The 23724-nt window shown below is 40.0% G+C and overlaps 1 protein-coding gene across 12 annotated transcripts in view; it reads right to left on the reverse strand.

Annotated features, from left to right (window-relative positions):
• VPS54 (VPS54 subunit of GARP complex) overlaps positions 1 to 23724 on the reverse strand; it is a 54439-nt gene that overhangs the window by 18531 nt on the left and 12184 nt on the right. For 6 of the 12 annotated variants that reach the window (XM_041125086.1, XM_030021306.2, XM_041125088.1 and 3 more), the window contains 10 exons: positions 22342 to 22420; positions 19324 to 19358; positions 17853 to 17984; positions 14793 to 15178; positions 10077 to 10203; positions 8907 to 9014; positions 5655 to 5710; positions 3704 to 3800; positions 2887 to 3224; positions 254 to 383 (listed from right to left, as the gene is read on the reverse strand). In XM_041125086.1, coding sequence (XP_040981020.1) covers positions 254 to 383; positions 2887 to 3224; positions 3704 to 3800; positions 5655 to 5710; positions 8907 to 9014; positions 10077 to 10203; positions 14793 to 15178; positions 17853 to 17984; positions 19324 to 19358; positions 22342 to 22420 — 1488 coding nt within the window. Of the gene's footprint in view, positions 1 to 253; positions 384 to 2886; positions 3225 to 3703; positions 3801 to 5654; positions 5711 to 8906; positions 9015 to 10076; positions 10204 to 14792; positions 15179 to 17852; positions 17985 to 19323; positions 19359 to 21903; positions 21923 to 22341; positions 22421 to 23359; positions 23441 to 23724 lie in introns of those variants that run through there. The other 6 variants (XM_041125090.1, XM_041125091.1, XM_041125093.1 and 3 more) reach the window with 5 other exon arrangements.

The raw sequence follows: 23724 nt of genomic DNA on the forward strand, positions 1-23724 counted from the left end.
CAAAGACAGCAAGCCAGAATATTAAAAAGAAGAAAAAAACCCCAAAGTAGCAGAAATCCACATTGCCTAACAGTGACATGATATGTTAATGCCTGTGTGCTCTGGGCATTAACATCAAGCACCTGTGGCAGCAGGAACAGTTAATTTCAATTGAGAATGCCATTTCAGAACTCTCACTCATTAAACCAGTGACTTGGGAGTAAATTCTCTTTAAGGATGAGACACCAACAGCAGTCTGACCCAAGCTCCTTACCTTTGCTCTTGCCATGAGGAACTTGACTGAACGATCATGGCAGATATCAGAGGCATTATAAAGTAACTCTTGAATATTGTTTGCCAGCCTGACCAGCTCCAGGTCAGTCAGCTTCATGTCATCACTGATCCTACAAATGACAGAACCAGTTGGTTGAGCATCAATTTATAAAAAAAAAAAAACCAGTATATTTCTGCTCACAGGTTGAAGGAAGAAAGAGCCTTGCAGCAACTGTCAAATGCAGACAGTCAGTTAATCACCAAAGTCACTTTGTACAGATGAAATCTTCTAAGCTGCTGTCAATGTCATGTCAATCCCTGTAACAAGGAAATGTACAGCTGCACATCCTTATATTTTGTTTTAAATCCACATTCTAATTGCTATTAATGGTCTGAGAGAAAATACAATATAGCCATTACTAACACAATAAATATTATTAACATTTAGTGAGCTAAAGTTTACCCAGTTCTTGTAACACTTGAGCATCACAAGCATATGACAGATAAAACACAGCATTTTTCTTCCACTGCAAGTGTAAGGCCTAAAATACTTACTCTGCACTCCCCATCACCTTAATCTATAGGCTGTCATTCTATTAGCTCTTTAGACTTCAGGCTCCTAAGTTGGTGCTTTTTAAAAAAAACTTTTGTGATTTGCCTACTGTTTTGAGGCTAGCCCATAGCACAGCTCTGCCATTCATCTAATTAGTTAGGATAACAATCTTTTCATCCAGTGTGGATGCTCAAGGGACCAACAGTATGAGAGAAGAGAGAAAACCCTGGATGCTACAGAGCAGCAACTGGGCTAAAATTGTTGTAACTGTGTCACGGTTTAACCCCAGCCATCAACTAAGCACCACGCAGCCGCTCACTCACTCCCCCGCAACCCAGTGGGAAAGGGCAGAGAACTGGGGAAAAAAAAAAGTAAAACTCACAGGTTGAGATAAGAACAGTTTAACAGAACAGAAAGGAAGAAACTAATAATGATAATAACAACAATAATAAAATGACATTAATAATAATAGGATTGGAATATACAAAACAAGTGATGCACAATGCAGTTGCTCACCACTCGCTGACCGATGCCCAGTTAGTTCCTGAGCAGCGATCTCCCCAGGCCAACTCCCCCCAGTTTATATACTGGGCATGACGTCACATGGTATGGAATACCCTTTGGCCAGTTTGGGTCAGCTGTCCTGGCTGTGTCCCCTCCCAACTTCTTGTGCCCCTCCAGCCTTCTTGCTGGCTGGGCACGAGAAGCTGAAAAATCCTTGACTTAGTCCAAACACTACTTGGCAACAACTGGAAACATCAGTGTGTTATCAACATACTTCTGGTACTGAACCCGAAACATAACACTGTACCAGCTACTAGAAAGAAAATTAACTCTATCCCAGCTGAAACCAGGACAGATTGTAATTTTATTAGCCTGCTCCAAACACAGAGCAGAGGTGCAAAAAAAAACAGATGAGGGATGAAGCAAGTTCATTTTACAACAAAGTTATGCAACCAGCCTCAGAAACAACTTGATTGCTCAAGAGCTCTAGCTGGGTGGTATATTTTTAGCAAACTTGGCAAAGTGCTCCAGACCAGTTCAGATCCAACTCTCTTCTCCTTCCCTGCTCCTCACTGTAACCCTGGACCCCTCTTCACATGGCATTTCTCTTCCAGTGTACAACAGATGTTTGGACATATAGAGGCCTAAATTTATGCACAGCATATTTATTTTAAATCTATCTCCTTCAGCCAGCATTGTGATTTGAGGGGGAAAGTCTCTATCAAAACTGACAGTTGCTTAAACACACAAGTATAGACACTTGAGTACCAATCAGCTAGAGCACGCAGGCCACTTTCTATCTTCCATCTTTCAGCAGGGTAACAAGGGGTATTTCAATTTTGCTTCACAGAAGTCTGTATCCAGACATGCTGGCTTTTGAAATGGCTCATGCCCGAGTCCCACACACACTATGCCTGGTTCTTTTAAAAAATGTAGCTCTGACTTCCAGCTATAAATAAGGTATGCATAAAAGGATGCCAAAAAGGTTACAACTCTGGAGCACCACAGGGCAGCACTGCCTATGTTACCAAAGCACTGAGATGGTTTTATTTAACCATGCAAGCCAAATAGTTGACAATGAACAGCAGATTTTTCTCTAGAATTTATCAAGGTGTATTCCAGAAAGCCAGCTTAAAAAAAAAAAAACAACCAGAAAAAATAGCCATAGAGAACATAGACCGGGAACAGAGATGCTTCTGCCTGCTAAAGGCATGACAAACAATCTGTCTTTCATGTAGGCTAGACTTGCATCTCTACTGCTCTCTACAGAAGCAGGCTCCCGAGCAGAACAGATGGGGAGGGGCCCCTTTTCTGTAAGAAGTAACATAATCAGTCCCCGTACCACTACACATCGAGGTGAAAACAAGGCAAATAAACAAAACAAAGGTGAGCTGGGGACAGTGCAGTCTGATGGCAGTCTCTAGGGGCGATGGCAGAGAGCCACTGCACTTCACTTACCTAGAAGAGCGCATTCCTTCAAAGTAATTTTTGTACTGTATCATCAGAAACAACCGCCTGCACCTAACACCTTGCTTCTGACATGTTGCAAAGTGGAGACAGGCAGCACATTTACTTACATCATCTCTACTCCCCCTGGAGTAACTGAAGACGATGTTTGCTCTTTGCTAGATGAGGAATCGGTAGTGCACTCTGGTTCAGAGACTGAATCACTGCTACAGGGCTCACTGTTTGGGGAAGTGTTTCTCTGAGAGGTAGTGTCAGCTGCTACAGGCAGGAGGTCCCCTTCGCTGAATGCATCGCTTATAAACATGCCTTCATGAGTCAGGTAAGCCACTTCTGTGTCCACCGTACTGTCTTTAGCAGAGTTCTTTTGTAAGGTGTCCTCCAAGTCTCTGGTTTTTTGGTTCTTGTCTAGAACCAAGAAAACCACGCTACGGATAGTATTTAACGTAGCCTAGAATCAAATATAACTTTTATTACAAAAAAACCAAAACCCTGTGCCACAAGCTTGTGCTAGAAAGATATTTTCTTTTACCCACAAAATTGAACTAAATCCTGGCTTTATTTTCTATTGTGTAATTAGCATTCAGAGGCAGACCCATCCATCTGACGGTAATCAATATCAGAAGTTTCTGAGAACAGTGAAAGAAACCTCATTTGGAGCAATCTAACACATACAAAAGTTCTGTCCTAATCCCTAGCAGCCTGAAATGGATGTAAATCACACAACAAGAGGTATTATCTCCTTCCCACTGCTCTCTTTGTTAGCACTAATCATTTTTTTGCCCTGGATGCCGATATTCACACATCCTTCTTTCAATCAAAGTTTGAACTCTATAAGCAAAACCAACACCTTAAGATTTCAAATGGAAAGTAACTTCATTCCATTTCATGTCTCAACTATGTGAAGCTCTTGGTAAATTAATGTCTTACCTTTATTCTCTTAAGGAAGATGGTAAACTTAGAAAAAATATTCTTCAGTAAATCAAACCACTGAGGAAAATTCATCATCCTCATCTGGTCTGCAAGCCTAAAAAAAGAGCAGTATTCAGTAAACAGCAAATGTTTACCAGCTGTGATGCCTACTGGCACATAAATTAAAAAAACCATGCTTTAAATGGAATTGTAAATATAAGGAAAACTCTGTAGGTCTTTATCTGGCAGAACAACAGACCTCACCTGAACAACAGTCACGATCAACACAACGTATGCAAGTGGAATGGGGAAGGAGGTATATAAAAATACATCATACTGAAAAAATGAAAGCCTCACATTTACCATTTAGTTTTTTCCAGGGCATAATGTTCTTTTCCCTGGAATAAGTATGTGTTATTAACCCCTCTCCCTTGTTGGTAACATTTTCACAGATCATGTGGGGGGAAAAAAAAAATTCTTTTTTAAATTAAATTAAATATTTTACAAGTGTTACAAAAGCCATGTTATTAAGTTCATTTTGTTGCATTGCAATGAGGCCACTTCTGCTATTAAAGTGCAAGTCAGCTGTTTGGGGCAAAGGGCAGAAAAGTCATTGATAGAACAAAAGTTAAACCCTGTAATACACAGTTAGGACCCAATAGCAGAACAGTAAACATTGGAGAATGGCGACCAAATATCCAATGTTTAAAAATGACCCTGTGTACAGTCTTTTTCCAATCTGGGTATGAATCCCATGCAGATTCTGCCAGTCACTTTGCTTTGTCAGCTGGTCTGGTTTCATTTATCTTGGGGCAACCCTTTGCTGAGCCAAACAAATCGTGGAGCTACAGAAAAACAGAAGCTGGAAGGGGCCTCTAGAGCTGGGACATCTGGAGGTGGTTTGTCCAACCCCTGCTCAATGCAGGTCCAACTAGATCGGGTTGCCCTGGGCCCTGCCCAGTCAAGGCTTGACTATGTCCCAGGACAGAGATCCCACAGCTTCTCTGGTCCCCTGTTTCAGTGTTTGACCGTCATCATAGGGAACACATTTTTCCTAATATTCAACTATAATTTCTCATCTTTCATCTTGTGCCCATTGCCACTCATCCTTTCCCTGCACACCTCTGATAGGAGCCTAGTTCTGTCTACAGCTCCGCTATAACCCTCCCATTGGGTAGCTGTGGGCAGTTCTCCCCAGAGTTTTCCCCTCCCCAGGCTGAAGGGGGACTGAGCTCCCTTGGCTGTTCCTTCTACACTCCATGCTTCAGCCTCCAACGAACCCAGTGGCCTCTGCTGGATCTCAGTGTCTTTCTTGTTCCTCGACCTGCTGAGTATGCTAACATGGCCCAGGCTGTGGCTGCAAGGACACGCTGCTCATCCATGGCCAACCAGTTCTCCGCCAGGGACCCCCAGGTCCTACCCTGCAAAGCTGTCCTGAAGCCAGCCAGCTCCTGCCTCTCTTCTTGCAAGGGGTTGCTCCTCCCTAGACACAGAACTTAGCATTTGCCTTTGTTGGGCTTTGTGAGGTTCCTGCCAGACCATTTCTTGGGTCTGAAGTTGTCTGGTCTCCTCTCTGGATAGCTCCTATTCTCATTCATGTGGGAGGTACTGAAAGCACTGACACGTTTTAATACAAAATCCCAGATCATGACAACAGGGAATGCCTTCAAGTAGTTAAGAGAGATACACCTAAATACAGTAGTTTACACTTCATGCACTGAAATTCACAGAATTTTAGTATTTATTTTAAAGGTAAGTTTAAGGTAACATTAGAATCTGAATGAGAAGGGGAATACACAATATTCTCACAGAGGTGGACAGAAGCAGAGGTTTAAGGTGAAACAGAAGGATAATCCTTAACTATAGGGCAATTTAAGCACAAATTAGAATAGTAAGTTTATCTATGCTAAAAAACATCCATCTCCTATCCCCACCCACCACCAAAAAAAAGATCTGGCTGTATACTTACTTAACAACCACTTCTGTATCTATTTCTTCTATCTGCGATACCGTATTAACCACACACTGTCAAATTTAAAAGGGAAAAAAAACAAAACAAAAAAAGATCTTAGCTTCTTTCTAACCGCTGCTGAGTTTTACAACATACAGAATAATCCTCAAGTTAAATAAGGAAAGTAAAATAATAAAGGCAAGGCATATCTGTATCATTTAACAACTTGTTTCTCTAAAAACAAACAACCCCCCCCCCCCCCCCCAAAACCCCAAAAGCCACCCCCCGAAACATCTATTTGCAAAATACAGATGATCAAAACGTTCCCAACTGTGTACTAAGCTCTGGAGGACACACTGGCTCCATTTCGAAGGGACCTGCTTTTCTGAGCATGGATCCTAAGCACCGTTCCAAAAATGTCTCTCAGGTCAGGTACTTGAGAATAGAAGCCGTATTCTTTCCCCTTCCGAAGTGACTGGCTTTGGAAAATGTTGGCTGACTTACTTTTCAGCTTTAAATACAGGACTTAGGAACTAACCTACACTGGAAGGAACAGCACCAGGGAAATGTGGAAGCACGCACCTGAAGTCCCGTGCTTTCAGCTGTTAAGGCAGACCCAGTTTCAACTGCTCTCCTAGTAGACATAGTATTTGCTGTGTGTCTATCCTCTTCACCTCCACAGCACTGCCTGCCTCTGTCCCTAGATTTCCCCACATCTTTATAGCTACTCTGTGGCCTTTCCTCAAAGGACACTTGCTCTTCAACTGGTACACACAAAACTGGCCAGTTTCTTCAGGTCTCCAGAACAACTGATTTTCATTCTAAGCACATCTGTTGTTTTACAGCGATTCCACTGACCTCTTTTCACGTTACATGTAAGCCATAGGTACAAATCTACTCAATTCAGACTGAATTAGGGGGTTTCTCCCAAATGCCAATCAATAACCTGATCAAATGAGTCAGTAGCATATGAACTCATCTTGCCTTTAAGTGAATATGTACAATCCAGATGGCAACTGAGGTCTGCCATCTCGAGCTATGTGGATTTTACCCGTGTTTTGAATAACAGCGGTCAGTACAGAAGCTTCTTAAAAATATACCTTGTTCTTCAACTATGTAGTGTGTTCAGTGCTTACAAACCTCTGCTCTTTCATCTGCCTGGCAATAAGGAGCTACTAAAGTACTGACCAAAACAGCCCAGCAATGCATTTGAACGGGAAGCACATTTGAGATGTGGGAAGGAAACAGTTTCCTTTATTAAGGAAAAATATTCCTAAGAGTTGAGACAATCGGCCACAATGCAAATATGTTGCACAAACCACACAGAAGTACTCTGATCTTGTTTATTTTCCCTATTCAACAGAAACTTACACTGGAAGTTGATTAAACTTCGTCTATTACTGAGCAGAGGTGACACCTGAAAAATCCAACATAAAGACAAGTATTTCCAGCAGAATGGGAAAAGCACTTTATGACTGAGAATGAACAGGAAAACAGGAAGCACTACCTGCCTATTATGTGACTAAACAAAGAATCTGAAGGGAAAAAAAGTCTCCTTTCTACTGCTGATACAGGCAAGTGAAATGCCAATGGAGACAGGCAGATGAACAGTTTTATCCTAGTGTTATTCATTCATGCTTTTTTTTTTTTTTTTGGTGTTAAGCCTTATGCAAAGGCCCAGAGCAGCTGCACACATCTGTATGCCTTCGTTTTTCGAGGCTTACAGTAACACAGCATGAGTAGAACGTAGTGTTCACTCACACCCTCTGCTGATCTTTCAGGGAGCAGGGCAATGACCCAGCTGAGCATCCCACTGCTTTCAGGCAGGGAGAGAACAAGCAGCTAGGGGCAGGAGTGCTTAACCCAATTTAAATTGTATTGGGGTCAAGCGAGAAAGGACTTGCATCATCTCCAAGTCCTTACAAGAAGTAGTGGTGCAGTCGCACATATCACTGACTGTCTTCTGATTCTGCCACAACATTTACTAGCAATATCGGCCTGCGTTATCTATACCCACCCTGCACAACCAGATCAAGAGAACTGTGGGGCTGCAACATGAAGTGGATTGGCAGAGCCAATCTGGCTTAAAACAAAAACCTTAAAATAAAAAAAAAAAAAAAAAAATCATAAAAGAAAATCCAAACTTTTAGAAGCTGGGTTCCCAACCTGGTTCACAACACAGCTCTGAACAGCATACGACATTATGAGGACAGGAGAGACTGTCTTCATCTGATGGCAAACCCACCACCTGACTTATCTCCCAGCCTTTGAGATACAAATCAGAGGTAGCTCATAACACATCAAAACATGACTCTTAAAATAATCACCTATTTTTAGGGAAGAAAAACACCCCTTACACATATGCATACAAACAAACAAGATAAGTAAAATTAAAAGTACCAAACACACACTCAAAGTTCAGTCTAAGTTTTTGTTTGCAACCAAAAGCCATCATGTCATTGTCCAAACCAGTCCATGCGTTTTCCGCCAAAATAGTCATCTGAACTTTGTTCATTTGTTGGCTTTAACTGGTTTTATCTACAAAGATTTTTTGTTTGAAAAGACAGATACACTACCCTAAATGGCAAACAACCACACTAATGCGGACAAGGATTCATTTTTTAAATATATTTTTTACAGGCAAGCACTTCTACCTTCTTTGCTCTCAGAAAAAGGCAAGGATGTTTTCCAACCTTTTATCATGTGCCGATGCTAGGTCTGTGCTAAGTAAGATTCAGGTAAGCAATGTTTTCTGTAGCATTTGTTGGGAATTCAATTGTTTCAACTTGCAAGGTTTTTTAATTCTCTTTTATGTATTCACACCAAGAACTTGGGCGTTTTATTTTTCAGAGGGTTGGGAAGGGCCTTTTTGGTGTGGTTTTGGATTTTGCTTTTTTGTTTGGGTTTTTTTGGGGGGTTTTTGGTTTTTTTTTTTTGAAACAGTGTTATGACACAACTATACTATTTGGGAAAGCCATGTGTTAAAAGAAAGAAGAAAACTAAGCTAAAAAATCAGGGGATTCAGAACAATAGTAATTACACAGAGAAAGCTGTGATCTGCTGTACTTATGCTACCTACTCCTTCCAGGTCTTTTCTGCAAACAGACCTCTGTGCTTCAGGAAGTCCTTAGTGTCTGCAAGCCCAGCTGCTCTAAATGAGAGACCATCAGCCATCAAAAAACTTCATCAGAGCTGTTCTTAACTACTTAAAAAATAATTTGTAAGGGGTTGAGGCAAGCTTGTCAGATACGTTAGAAGTGTTTGGCTTACCTGTTTAATTATGTTCTTTGCAGTAATAATCATTTCATCTCCATATATTTCATAAAAATTTAGCTTTCTTTGTTTTAAAAGTCCAAATACTAGTGATACAAGTCTCTCCTATCAAGAAGAAAAAAAAAAAGAAAATAAAAAAACCACACTAGAAATATCAAGGTGAGGACAAGAAACAATTTTAAGAAATTACACAGCAACACATGGTGAACAGTATTTAGATCAGTCCAGTGCCTTGAGGCTAATGCCATGCTTCAACTATACAAAGTTCCCTGTGGCAATACCAGCTAACCAAGTCCCTTCCTCCCAGCCCCTTTCATGCCTGTTCCTCAGTTGTGCTCATCTACCTGTGCTTAAAAACATGGATATTTCTAAAGATTAGTGAGTTTCCTTACCCCAGGCAAGAATGACACTAAATACAATTGCACCAGCACAAGTGAGAGGCTATCACATTGCAGTGCAGAGATGGGAAGAAACTATAGGGCAGAAATGGGAATATTTAAGTGCTATTGCCATTCACTGTATTTCATGAAACCCATGGATGAAACAAGACTAAACAGTTAATAGGGTCTAGCAATTACTGCAGAACAGTACAGGCAAAATCCAGAAAAATCTTTTCCTGTCTAGAAAGCAACCATAATAGTTTAGTCTTCAGATATTTATGATCTTCAGAAGAATTATATATATATATACACGTACACTGCAAATGAAGCATGTATTCAGGGCAACCATATGCTTGATACGAGCACCCATAAATGCATAGGGAGACAGAATGAGAACAACGTGCAACTATCAGCTTTCATTGCATAACTGAAATTTTACAGTCAAGTAGATAGGAAAATCCATGTTCTTTTCCATTTCACTTACGTGTTGAGGTTCATGAAGTGAACTCAGTATACATTTAATCAGAGAAAAAAGAACTGATTATTTTGAAAAATAAAGTAGGACTGGATTGCAGTTCCATGAGTTTAGTTACAATTATTTAATTTTATCAAGCACCAAAAAAAAAAAGCAGGGGGGTTGTGGGGGGGGGGCAGTTTGGATGAGAAGAGAAATAGTATAAAATTATAATGTTGCTACTAGGGACCCGAGTGAATTAGTTGGTACTAATTAAGTATATTAAAGATGCAAACATATTCATCAGACAGTTTATTTCAATAACAGACATACCTCTTCTAGAATTTGGCAATCATCTTCTAGGGGTCTATTTAAATCATTGCGAGCATAAGTTGAAAACTCTGCAATCATCATTTTATCTATCAGCTTTTCCAGTTCACAAAGCTGTGAGCCAAGATGCCTAAGAAAAACAGCCATTGAGATATGAGCTAAATAATCAACCTGAAAATGAATCATTAGTTCACAGTTGAAGAAAATAACCACCCAGCAGGTAATTTCCATGCAATCAGTGCTGGCTTAATGGGGGGCTCAAATCTTTCACTTCTTAGAGCAGCTGAAACCATGCATTTTTCAGAGGCACTGCCACCTTGCAGCAAAACATAGGGACTTGAATATTGATGGAGGGTAAAAATTGGAATTAGTGAGGGTTTGGGGGGCTTGGGGTTTTTTTTTGGAAGGTGCTGAGTATCTACCTTCCCAATGAAGTGAACCAGAACTAAGAATACTCAGTGCTTGTCAGTATAAGTGTTAAAAAGGAGTACTTCTTTTGCTCGTCCAGTTCCTCAGTTCATCAGTCTGCAAGTTCTTCCACTTCAAACATTTGAGCTTTTAATGTGGTCACAGATTTAATTCATGTGACTGAGATACAGTAATAGCTTTACATGACAGGATGGCTTTCAGAGAACACAGAAGAGTTTTCAAATTTGCCATTTGTACGCTACTCTAAATTAAAAATATTTTTTCCCTGTATTGCATATTTTAAACCATGTTTTGCAGACTGTTGTCATACAGAACCACAAGAGAATTTCTCACATCAGAAATGTCGACCAGTCTTTAAGGGCTGTGCAGCTAGAGCAACTTCTGGCAGAGTAAAATTAAAAGTGAGAATTTCAGAGATGCCAAACACTCCAGGCTTTCCAACTGCTACCAACAGCTGGAGCACCAAATATCTGTAAAAATCAGACTACTTTTTCTTTGGTGGGGGAAGAAAAAAAAAAAAGAAAAAGAAATAGACACTTTGCCAATGAGAATTAACAGGAGCTGTGATATATTAGGTAAATGTGGATACAAAATGGGGAGGATGAGCCTGCATAACTCACCCCTGTTAATTCAGTGCTGGCATAGCTGGACCATTAGATTGTGTAGAGCAACAAAAATGTCTTAGGATTCCCTGGTAGGAGCACTGCTGTACCATTACAAAGCCCACAGGATCCAGCCTCACAGCCCTTGTAGGGCAAAGGCAGTGCCAGGGTGCGAGGAAGCACGATGCCAGGGTAGCTCCTCCCTGCAGAAGCCCACATGGCCAGCACTGAGCTGAACTGAATGAATCTTGCTGGATCTGAGTTAAGCAGACTAATGGTTTTTTTTTTTTTCCACTCTTAAGATGACCAGGGATGTGCCTGCTTTTGAAACTGTTGGTCAAGAATTGGCTGGAATGGATAAAGTGGACACATTTCAAATATCTAATTTAAGCAAAAATGGCCTCTAGAAAATCCAAGCCAGTTGCATCATGGACATTTCAAAGCAAACCCAAGAGAAAAAAACTAAAGATTATTATTTGCAATGTAATGACTGGAGTTGCAAAACTTACTGCAGGACTAATACCCACAACACAAAGACTCTGACTTAGGTAAGCACAAAGATGCTCTTCAGCAAGTTATTTCTGTAACTGTGCTTAACTACACTGAAACACAACGTAACCTACCCTCTCAAACCTCAGGTACGGAAATGTCCAATAAGAGTTCCCAGCGCTTGCTGCCACCACTTCGCCCAAGATATTCTAGCCCCTAACAACAAAAAAAGTCCCTCCACCCTGAAACACGCAGGAACAAGTCAAACCTTAATTCATACTCCGGCAAAACACCTTGGCAATCATCTCTTAAGACGTACCAGTCGCACATCAGGTCCTTTCAATGACTAAGTACTACAATTCTCTGATGTAAAATTATGACTGCAGGGTAAAAATTCTTTTAAAATACACAGATGAGAACTATTTTTCCAAGTATCTTTGTTCTACTGTATTAAAAAAAAAAAGTATGAAAGTGTGGTTTGCCAGCATACCTGTGCAAAAAAATCACCGTATCTCCATCACCCCAACAAGGGCTGTGAAAACAATGTAAAAACGGGCAGTACAGATTTGTAATTTAGTTAAAATGTTAAGTTTTTTTTTTTTTATAAAATTAAAAAGATGAACTTGAAAAGGTTAAAGAGCTCTAAAACTTTAATTCTATCCTATATAAGTAGCAAGCAATAATCATACAGTTAGGACTGATACATATAATCACTGGGGATATTAACCTAGATTAAAGACACCAATTTATTACTTCACAGCACCATTAAGGTGCTTTCATTTTTTGCTATAACTAGAATCAAATTACATTTTTTTCTGCATATAGCATGACAAGAAGAGAAAAATTTTTGTATATGGATGATCTGAGTAGTTTTCTTACTGCTTTATATTGAACAATCTGTGACATTACTCAATTTAAAACTGTTCAAAAGCAAATTCTACAAGCTGTCACGCACAACACTAAAGCAACAAGTTTTTTTTAAAAAATAAGATAAATTATTTAGGAAGAAAGAGATACTAATTACTCAGAAAAATGAGATACTGATTTAGAAGTTAATCTCTTCTTAAAATAAATCAGGTATTTAACTTACTTGACAATTGCGGCATTCTTGCTCAGAACAAAGCAAGAACATCCATTTGGTATTTCTTGGGAAAAGCTGAAGTATTTCTGTATACCATCAATTTAGATTTTTATTTATTTATTTATTTTTAGAAACACAACATTCTATTGAGAAGTTTTATCAAGATCTCCATCTTTTCATTGCACATTATTTCTCCAGACATGCTATACACACAGGCCACTGTGAGACTTGGGAACAACTGTGCTGGGCTTCTCAACTGCACTTGCATCTCTGCTGGGGGTGATGACTTCGGATGCATTTAAATCACTTTGCTGAACCTTTAATATCCAAAGCAGAGGGAACATTTCCCACTCGCGTCACTATTTTTAACTCTACCAAAGCAACCAACTAAGCATTATTCATAGAAATTACTTTTTACAGGCAAGATGAATATTTATCTGCAAATATGTTCTACATCTGACTAATTTTAAAATAATAGCACATTCTTGGGACATCACGTATACCAACCACAATGACAGCAGAATTGCACTCTCTGCTGACATAGCACATAGGCTACTCAATTGCAAAACACAACTAATTCTGATTGGTGTTGGCACAGGGTTGTAGAAGTACACTCACTATCATCAAGGTAAATACAAATATGACTCAGTCAAGGGCTGTGCACCATAATCAAGTGGTTGAGAGCAGGAACAGTAAAGAGGAAAAAAACTGCACTAAGGTGTCTGAAGATGGACCATTTAAGCTAAAAGAAAAAGACTAACAGCTTCTAACAACTTTCCTCCCAATAGTTTATTAGCTCTTTAATTTCTTTTTTTTATTTATTCTTTTAAAAGACTTTTTCTGAGATCTTTTCTACATAAAATTTGAGTCTTTTTTTCCAAACCAGGTAGAAGGGGTGTTAGAACAGGAGCTCATCAGAACAGACGGACAAGAGTAGTAACCGTATAAAGTTCTGACCATTCATCTTACAGTTACTGAGCAACAATGATGCTTTTATTGTGCAAGCTGGGAACCACCATGTTGCAGGAACCACATAACCTCTAAAAAACAGCCCCCCTCAGTATCAACTTATAAAACTAAGTATACAGCTCCTCAACTGGCTGATTCAAGTCTCAGAGATGATTTAACATACACTACTTCTGCTAGCATCATACCACAGTGGCAACTTTGCATACACCGCTTTTAAACTCTATATGACTGTTATGACAGCTTATTTTACATTAGCTAAAAGGATTCTACTGTATTAATACTCTTGCATATCACAGAGGACCTTGCCCAGTGCAGCAGCATCTCCCAAGCGGAGCTCTAAGCATCCACTATTAACAGAAGCAGCCAGCACAGGACCTTGGACTCACTAAATCCCATCACTGTAGCAAACATGGGTGAAAAAGCAGTAGCAACAGGAGCTTGGGCAGCATCTTCCTACTGTTTCTTCCCTTTCCAACTTCAGCAGCTCACAGAACTGGATTTCTGAGTTGGATGGAGCAAGGGGAAGAACCCCTTGGCCACTGCAAATACAGCTCTCTACAAGAGCAGACATGGCTGAATACGTCCTATCTGACCAGCTGTCAACCTCAGGCCACATTTTGAGCCATAGTTTGATAGCTTTGCACTGGGTTTTGGTTGCAAAGCTTCTTCCAGCACAAGCACAGGCTGGAGGCTTACCTATTGAACACATGGTCCATGCATATTCTTGTACACCACAAGCCTAGGTCAGTCACTAAAGACACGGGCCCAGAGTGGAGCTGTGTAGCAAGAACTGTATCTTTGGGGTGCTGCATACATGAGGATTGCAGACCACTACTTGGAAACCATCTCTCAGCTGCAGGCTACAAGCCCTGCAAGACGAAGGTCCAGCCATTGCTTGGCTCTCATCTCTGCACCTCTAAAACACCTGTAAACAAGAATGGAGTACAAAGAATCTCACCCCCCACCCCCACAAAAAAAATTACCTCTGGCATATGCATTAGTCACACTGCTTATGCCACACTTACATTTTGTACCATGTCCTCCTGGAATGAACTAACAAAGATAAAACAAATCCCTTCAGCCAACAAAATATGTTCAACACATTCTAGCTCTACTTGCTTTTTATTAATTTCCTAGATGGTTACCTACCGGAAACTGTGAATGCCTTGAAGCTCTTGCTGTAACACCTCCTGTGTTGTTGCTATTAAGTCCAAAGCTCCAACAAACTCAGAAGTGGATAGCAGCAACTGTACTGTGGGCTGTGTTTGGTGTACAGTAGCCATTAACTTCAGTTTGTTGTATGCTTTTATACAGTTATTTCTGGTGAGTGACAGTCTTAAAACTCGAAGCGATCCTTCACACATTACTTTATCAATTTTGGAGATTTTCTCTCTAAGTAATTTTACAGCCTGGGAGGTTTTCCTGAGGTAGTCCTGCAACTCATGCTGAGAGGTCATTGCATGAAAAAATGCTTCTGAGCGCAGAGAGATCTGATGAGCAATATTGACTTCCACAATGTCCAGATAATGGCTTAGCTAGAAAGAGGAGGGAGGAGGAAAAACAAACAGTGTTGTTATGACTTGGCAAGTTTATCACCATGCAAATACACTTTCAGGGTATTTGTCTTACTGTATCATGAGGAAATTTTACTAATAAAAATTAAAAACCTTTGTCAGACTAGCGAGCAAATAACTACCTGTTGTGGTTTGATCATTTGTTTTTAAATGAGCTCCAAATCACTTTGGGAAGGCTGACTTGATGCCTCTCCTGCTTGAAAATTACAAGGCAGAAAAGCAAATAATTTTAAAATACCCAAGCTTTTGTACCACACGGTTGCACTGACACTGTTAGAATATGGCCATTAACCAGCAGACAGCTCTGGATACTGGCTTGCATGTAAGAACAGTATACACATGCAAATACGCTATGTACTTCAGGTCACCAAAGTGGCTAAAGACGTGGCCCGACTTTACTTGATGACATGGCTTTGGAATGGCTCTGTTCATTTAAAAGGCTGTAGCATCTTCTTTGTAGAAAAATCCTCAGGGTATCTCTGCCTGCAGTTGGTTTTGGCCAACCAGTTGGAGTTCCTATTAGGCACTGTGGGAGTCCCAGAGACGGAGTATGCCTACATGTTTCAAATCTGAAATTCAAGTTCTCTGTCGACCAGTTACCAGACCACTGGGTTGGCCTGATTATTTGAGCTGTAAAAGCTCTGTGTTCTGGCTTATGCTGAATATGCAAACTCAAAGGACTGAAGCATTAGGATGCTCATCTGAATGCTAATACTCAGATGACCTGGTTTCTAAGAGGTGCCAAGCACTCAAACCTCATGCTGAATTTCAAAAGGCCCATCCAGAGATGGAAAGAAAATCAGCTGGAGAACGTTCCCTTCTTATAGTTATTTTCATCCTGCAGGTATTTAACACTGGGGATTTATACAATATGCAAACCCATCTTTTTTCGCAATATGTTTAATCAAAAACATCCTCCACCAGCCAGCTGACACACCTAGCCCACAGGAAAAGCTGAAACAGACTAGGACATAGGAATCAGAGAAAGGGTTATTATGATCATTTATTTATGTGATTGTACCAACCAGATGGCCCAAGTCCCTTCAGAATGCTAAGAGAGGTAGAACAAACAGAACAAAATGATAGTACCTGCCTCAAAGAGCTTACAGTCCCAATGTAGGGCAAGACATGGAAGGAGGTAAGGAAGAGAAAAACATCAGGGGGAAACTGTTCAAGTAGACCAGCAGCAGTTCAAAAAGCACTAATAGCCTAAGTACGTGTGCTTAAGGCAGGTTTTTCAAAATTCTGTTGAAAAAATGGCACCTGGAGCTAAGGATAATTATGGCAGCAGAGTGCCTATTTACACATGGTAAGTGTAAACCTTGTGCAGTTCAGAGCCTTTAAAAAGTAAAACAAAAAATCTGGGCCCATTTCAGTAATATGAAGCAGTGTAGTAATTTGTCAGGCATGTGGCTTTGGAGGCAACAGAACTGTTTTATACTATTTAGGTACTTGTATCACCTCTCCAAAGAAGTGTGGCTCACAGCTATTCAAAGCCTTTTCACTCCACTGCATCAGAGAGGGCTCTGGGTCTCCTTCACTCAAAGTCCATGTTGAGCATCCATCCTCCTGCTGCCAGGCACACTTTGTGAGTTTAAAGCATATGCCAGACACTGCTTTTTCATCTTCAGACAGCAACTGCCACAAGAAACTCCAAAGAAGCATTCCTCCAACTTTAGGTGCGGAGGACAACCCAATGAAGGATCAAGTTGGCCTCCAGCAGAGCCTGTCTCTTCCTCCTGACCTGGCAGGAGAGCAGGAAGACTAACTCCTGGAAGTTTGGAAACACCTTCCAGAGGATCTCATGTTATTTTTAGTCAAGGCACCTCACTACTATTTTTTTTTCTTCTCCCCACCCCCCCAGCTCCCAGAAGCTTTAATAGGTTAAACAGGAGGGAAAATTAAAGTTAGAAAACAGACTCCAAATGATACAGATTTTCTATAAGCATTTTACAGGTATTCATACCACAAAAATGATTCATTATCGGATTTTCTATAGTATGACTACATAACTAACAACAACAAAAAAAGACCAAGTAAAGACTTCTGTTTCCAATATGAAAGAAACAGCTCTGCTTTCATGCTGTCCAATGCACTCAAGTCCTTTGTGAAATGCAAAAATGGATCAGTGCAGATGACATGACAACAAAAAGGTAAGAAGAAGCTCCTGACATAAAAAAACCTTAGGATTTAGTATTTAGTACAGAAACCACAGTGCCTTGAATCTGGAGTTTTCCTGAGATGTGAGAAAGCAATAGGCTTAAACAGTGTACAACCTTTAGCTTTCCCTTCTCATAGAATTGCTCTTCCTCCCTAACAGCTCCACATCTCTGAAGTTCCCAGTATATACCTGCTTCAGTAAGTTTTAGCAGTCAAGAACAGCCAGTTATTAAGCCATACACAGATTCTTTTTTCCAGATTTGATAGATAGATTTATTTAGCAGGGAAAAAAGTAATCTTTCAGTAAGATGCTTCCTGCATTGCTTACTAACAATCTGCAGCCTGATGTAAAATGAGAGATAACAAAGCCCACAACAGTGATGTCTCAACAAACAGTACAGAACAGTAGCAATGGAGTTTCTTTGTAGTAACTAGCAGCTGTGACAGATAACGACATCCTGTATCAAAGTCGTACCTTTTCTTGAAGTAACTTGGAGGAAGCTACATCACGATTTCCTTTTCCACCAGCAGTACTAAAATGAGACCATGGTAAAACGGCATTAAACGTTAAGGAATCTTCCAAGGCAAAATCTGGTTTCATAAAAATCTGAAACAGAAAAACAAAAGAAATAAATGCGCCTCCCTTGCCCCTACATTTTCCTCCCCAGTTAAACATACCTCCCATCTCATGAAGTTGACAGGGACCTTATCTGTTGATTTTCAAAAACCAAATTTTCATTTATCCAGGCAAACAAATTCATTCCAGACCTTACAACCAATTTACACTTTAAAACCTTCTGTGATCTGACAAAGTCTTATCTTCCTAAAAGTGGAAGGCACAGCTCCAAAATTACATAGGTTATCAAGCACCCAAGATGATCTAAACATCCTGTGTGTGAAAACATAGGTAGCATTAAACTGCATGTGGGTCCTCTAAAGGATCAGAGCAAAAATTCTTCAATAGCGGGGGCATCCTACTGCTGATCTGCTCATCTCTGGGGCCACAGCTTCTACCAGACTGAGGATCCAGCCAGACATCAGGGTGCAGCAAGTGTTATCTGGGAGGGAACAGAGCCTCAAGCTGATCTCCTTTAGCACAATGCAGAAAACACGCTGGTCACGGAAAGAGTCAGTAACATGCAACATTAACTACACATCTTAGAGAACTACTAATCTAAAATTCTCTCTGATAACATTATTTTTACTTGACAAAACTGGTACAAACCTTGAGCTTCCAAGCAGACAGTAGTACCCTTTTCCTGGTATTTATGAAGTGTAATTTTAAAAGGTTCAACATAGACCATAGCATCACACCACACTCAAACATTCTTGTTTTCTGGACTTCAAACATTGTGGTGACAGCTATTCAAGTAACAGCCTACATGACTGGCACAGAGATGCTGACCCATATTAACACTCTGACTTCTTAATGTACCTAGAAAAAATTACTCAGACTGAAATGGAATCTGGAGTTGTGTCTTTTGTCAACCTGTCACAAAAAACCCACATCATATACGCTGCAATCATATATGCAAGAGGGCTTTGCTCAAGGATTCAAGGAGTTAAACCTAATGCTAAATTGTACACTATGCAATATTCAACCTTCTATCAAACTCTTCAGTTTCCCTTTCCTCCTAGAACATTGAGTGGCTAATTTTGCCCAGCTCTAAGGTTTTAACTATTAAAGATGAAAAAAGTAATGACATTTGTATTCTACTTTAAGTAAGAGAAAAATCAAGACCATGGGAAATGACAAACAAAAAAAAAAAAAAGAAAAAGCACGTTGTTCTTAAGTCTTTTTAAATTCTGAGCACTGTAGATCCTCTTGAGAATCAGTTCAAGTAATCAGCTTGCATAAAATCTCTACAAAGAAGAGAGTACATTCATATATTCAAGACTACATGTGAGAAATCCTTATAAAAGCTTAGAGTGCACAGGAACCATACCTTAGGTACTTGTTCCAGATCTGTCCTGGATTTATCTAAAATTAAACAAAATACAAGTAATCATTCATGAGCAAACAATGGCAAACAATTACTTTGAACGCTATTAAATCCTATGAGGAAGTTTTCAAGACAACAATGCCAGGTTCCTCACAGGGGGCGGACAGGGAACAGCGGTTATAAATTGAAATGAAATGTCCTGACTGAACACAAGGAAAACCTTTTTCACCATGAGGACAATCAAGCATTGGAGCAGGTTGCCCAGAGGGGCTAGGTACTCTCCATCCTTGGAGGTTTTCAAGGCCCAACTGGATAAAGCCCTGAACAGCTTGGCGTGACCTCACAGCTGAGCTAGCTTTGAGATAGCAGTTGCAGTAAAGACCTTCTAAAGTCCCTTCCAACCTGCAATATTCCTCCAAACACTCTGTTGTCCTTTGTAGTTTGGGTCTTATGCTCAGAGTATTCAAAGGTGCTCACACTTGGCTGCTTTGACAGTGAAAATGTTAGTCATACAAAGCAATCTACTTAGCACTTCACATTCCTCAATGCACTGTTCAATCAACTGGTAAAGGCCAGTAAAAGATCCCTCTAACATCACCCCAATTTTAGTGCTCCAAATTGAAGCTGCCCATATAATCACTTCTGCACAGCACTTGGAGGATGGATGCACAAAGGTTGGCAAAAAAGACAAACAAGGGCTCAGGACAAAGTCCCAAGAACACTGAGCAAGTAGCACAGAAACAGCCCTTCCCTTGAAGTAAGCTGACCTGACAACTGCAGAGGGTGAGAGAGTTGAGATGGGAAAAGAGGTGCATTGTTGTACCCCAGCAGAACTTGAAGAAAAGGCAAATTCAGACTTTTGTGGTTCAGCCAAAACCCCCTTTTCCTCTCCTACTCATTAACTTAGTGTGCATTATGAAGAGAGGGTACGTTGGAGGCCAAAAAAGGTGAGGAATTTAAAAGCAACAAGCCCATACCTCAGCTGGATGGTCTACTCATCCCTGACAAACATGGTAAGCACTACATCAGCATTACCTCCCACATTTCTCTCCCTCTTTGGTTCTTACTTTATTTGTATTGCAATACAAAAGGCAACCTAGGAATCACCCTGCTGTTCTCAATCTTTGGACAGACCAACTCTTATGGAAGTGAAAGGCCAAGTCTTGCGGGCTGGAGTTAGATGAAGACAGGCAACGCTAACAAAAGAAATTATAGAAAATACTTTCAGTTTACCAAATGGTGCTTCTACCAGGAGCTGTCCATCTACCCAAGAAGCTCCCAGTTACTTTGGTGACAGTAATTTTCTCTTTTTAAAAACAAAAGATGCTTTCAAAATGGATTAAGCTAAGCCTGAAGAAGGAACTTTTATTTTGCAGTATGTGCCACAAACAGACTCATTCAGGAACGGCTATTCCAAAATAACACCAATCACAGAGAAACCCTACAGAAGGGCTTCCTTTTGCGTGGAAAAGGAGGAAGAAAGCTGATTGAAAGAACTTAATCAAAAGGAGGAAACTACTGAATGCTTCTTGCTGCATTAACTGTAGACATTAATACAGACAAGCCTGATCAAACAGTGATTGGCAAATGAACCCTTTTATGCTAACGTTTTTGAGAAAATGTATTAAAATAAATTAAATATTAAAAGCTTCTTCCAGGTTATGAGCATTTCTTTTCCTTTCGTTTGTCTTTTTCATTTTGCCTCTCACCTTCCTTTGTCCCGTTTCATATCAGCTGAACCATTTCCATAAAATCTTGAAATTCAGCCTTGCTACAGGTGCGGACACTAAAAAAGTTTGTCAGGTAGTCTTTGCTAACAGTAATCAGAGAAATATTAAGCAGAGAACTAGCCAGAGCAGAACTTCACAAAGTTCAACACAGGAAAAGGCAAAGTCCTGCACCTGGACAGGAATAACAGGCACCATTACACGCTAGGGGTATAGTGGCTAGAAAGCACCCCTGTAGAGAGGGACCTGGGGTCCTGGCAGATAACAGACCATGAGCCAGCAGTGCACTCCTGCGGCAAAGCATCCTGGGTTGCATTAAGCAGAGCACTGCCAGCTGGTTCAGGGAAGGTGATACTCCCTCCCCACTCAGCACTGGTGAGAAAATCTGGAGCAGTGTGTCCCGTTCTGAGCTCCCCAGTACAAGACAGACCTAGACATACTGGAGCGAGTCCAGTGAAGGGCCACAAAGATGATTAAGAGACCAGGGCATTTTTCATAGGAGGAGAGGCTGAGAGAGCTGAGACTGTTTAGCCTGGAAAAGCTCAGGGGGGATCTTATCAATATTTTAAAATATCTGATGAGAGGGTATAAAGAAAACAGAGCAGGCTCTTCTCAGAGGTGCCCAGTGACAGGACAAGAGGCAATGGGCAGAAACTGATAGATGAAAAATTCCATCTGAACATGAGGAAACACTTTTACTCTGAGGGTGGTCAAACACTGAAACACATTGCCTAGAGAGGTTGTGTAATATCCATCCGTGGATAAATTCAAAACCCAACCGGACACTGTCCTCCCACAGCTGACCCTGCTTGAGCAGGTCGTTTGGACTAGACCATCCTGAGATGTCACTTCCCACCTCAGCCATTCCATGATCCTCATGGCAGAGTGACAGGAATGACACAGTGCTGCCATTCTTCACTGCAAAGTCAACAGCTGCTAGAAATTTGATGCGACAGTTTCAATAGATCTTAAATAAAAGGAAGTTAAAGAAAACACTGCCAGGGACATAATGACCTGCCATGAATGCAAACACGCCAAGGAAAAGTTTAAGAGCAGGTATCACAAGCATTTTGGCCTATAAAATATCAGCAGTGGTCATGAATGCTTCTAGTCAACCATGTCTGGGTTTTCAATTATTGTTACAAAGAAATCATCAGCAGCTATTATTGCACATGAAGCCTCAAGCAAGTAAAGGAGATGATCAGTATGTTATAGCATTCGCTATTGAATGCTAGAATATACTGATACAAAAAGAAATTACTTTTTAACGACTAAAGGAAGGCTTTGACTGTACCATGGGTGTGTAATAGAGTCTTGTCGAAGGTATCTTTAGGAGTACAAACATTCTTGCATCTTTCATGAACCTTCTCTCTCTGTAAAAGAGAAAATATATTAAAGAATTATTCTGAGGCTTAAAAAAAAGAATTTTTTTCTTTGAAACAGAACATTTGGAACATTTTCAGTGAAACATAATTGCGTTACACTAAATAATTCTGACAAGTTCACAATAGTACACAGTAGAATTTTTTTCCTCTTAAAAGCTCAGATGATGTTTGTCCAGGTGAAAGGTACCAAAAATTTCAACCTGTAGTCGATATGCTATTTTTTTTCCTGTATCTTTACATCTCAAGAGAAAATGAAGACAAAAGTTATTAAAGAGGTATAATAACTTCTCTGCATAATGAGATATAACCATAGATAAATTCTAATTACATATCCAAACATTTATTTGCTGTCTAATCCAGAAATTACACTAATGTGCAATGAATGCTTTTTCATCGCTAAATTAAATCAAATCAAACTAGAAATTGCTTCCACATCTTACTAACAAGTACCTTGCCGAAACCACGTATCTTGTTTCGTCATGCTGAGCTTCAAATTTTATCTACAGGTGTAAACACCACCAGAGACCATAGTGGTGAGAAATTACATTTCTAAAGAACACAGATGCTAGCTAGATCTCTGCTAGAAGCTTCATCACAGGTCAGTTCCCTCTTCCCAAAATCTTCTTTCATTTAGCAGTCACTGCATTACACACTAATTTTAACAGATAAGCTCTTAAACGTTTTAAATGTTTAATGTGTGAACTAATGGTAATAGTTCAGTTACAGACAATTCACTTTCACATACTTTAACTATGATTTACACAAGTAACACTTCCTGCAGCCAATTCTGTACCAGCAAAAAAAATAAGAAAGTTACAAACCAAGGAAGCAGAAAACAGTGGGAGACTTCTACATGATCTTTCAGTCAAAAAAGAAAACAAAACAAAAAAAAAAACCAAAAACCAACCAAAAAAAAAAGCTACATACATACTTACTGACACCTGTATTTTAAGAGTTTGTAGAAGTCTCCTACTGGTCCTGGTGTCCTTAGATGTAGCTTAAACCTTCCTGTTACAAAAGAAATCATTGAGATAATAGGCCTATTTATAGTTTAAGAACTTCATGTACAAATGTTTAAATTAGAGACTCTTAAAAAAATATCTGCAATCCTTGCAGCACATAGTCATGTTTGATATTTGATCCAAAGGCCTGAAAATGTTATATTGCACTGTAGAGCCCAATCATTAAACAGTCCTTACACAAAAAGGATTAATAATCAGAAAGAATAAATATGAACTGTAAGCCCTGGTACAGAGCTCAATATTCAGAAATACAAATGAAAAAAAAAAAAG

The sequence above is a fragment of the Aquila chrysaetos genome, chromosome 8 (genome assembly GCF_900496995.4).
Source record: "Aquila chrysaetos chrysaetos chromosome 8, bAquChr1.4, whole genome shotgun sequence".
Lineage (NCBI taxonomy): Eukaryota > Metazoa > Chordata > Aves > Accipitriformes > Accipitridae > Aquila > Aquila chrysaetos.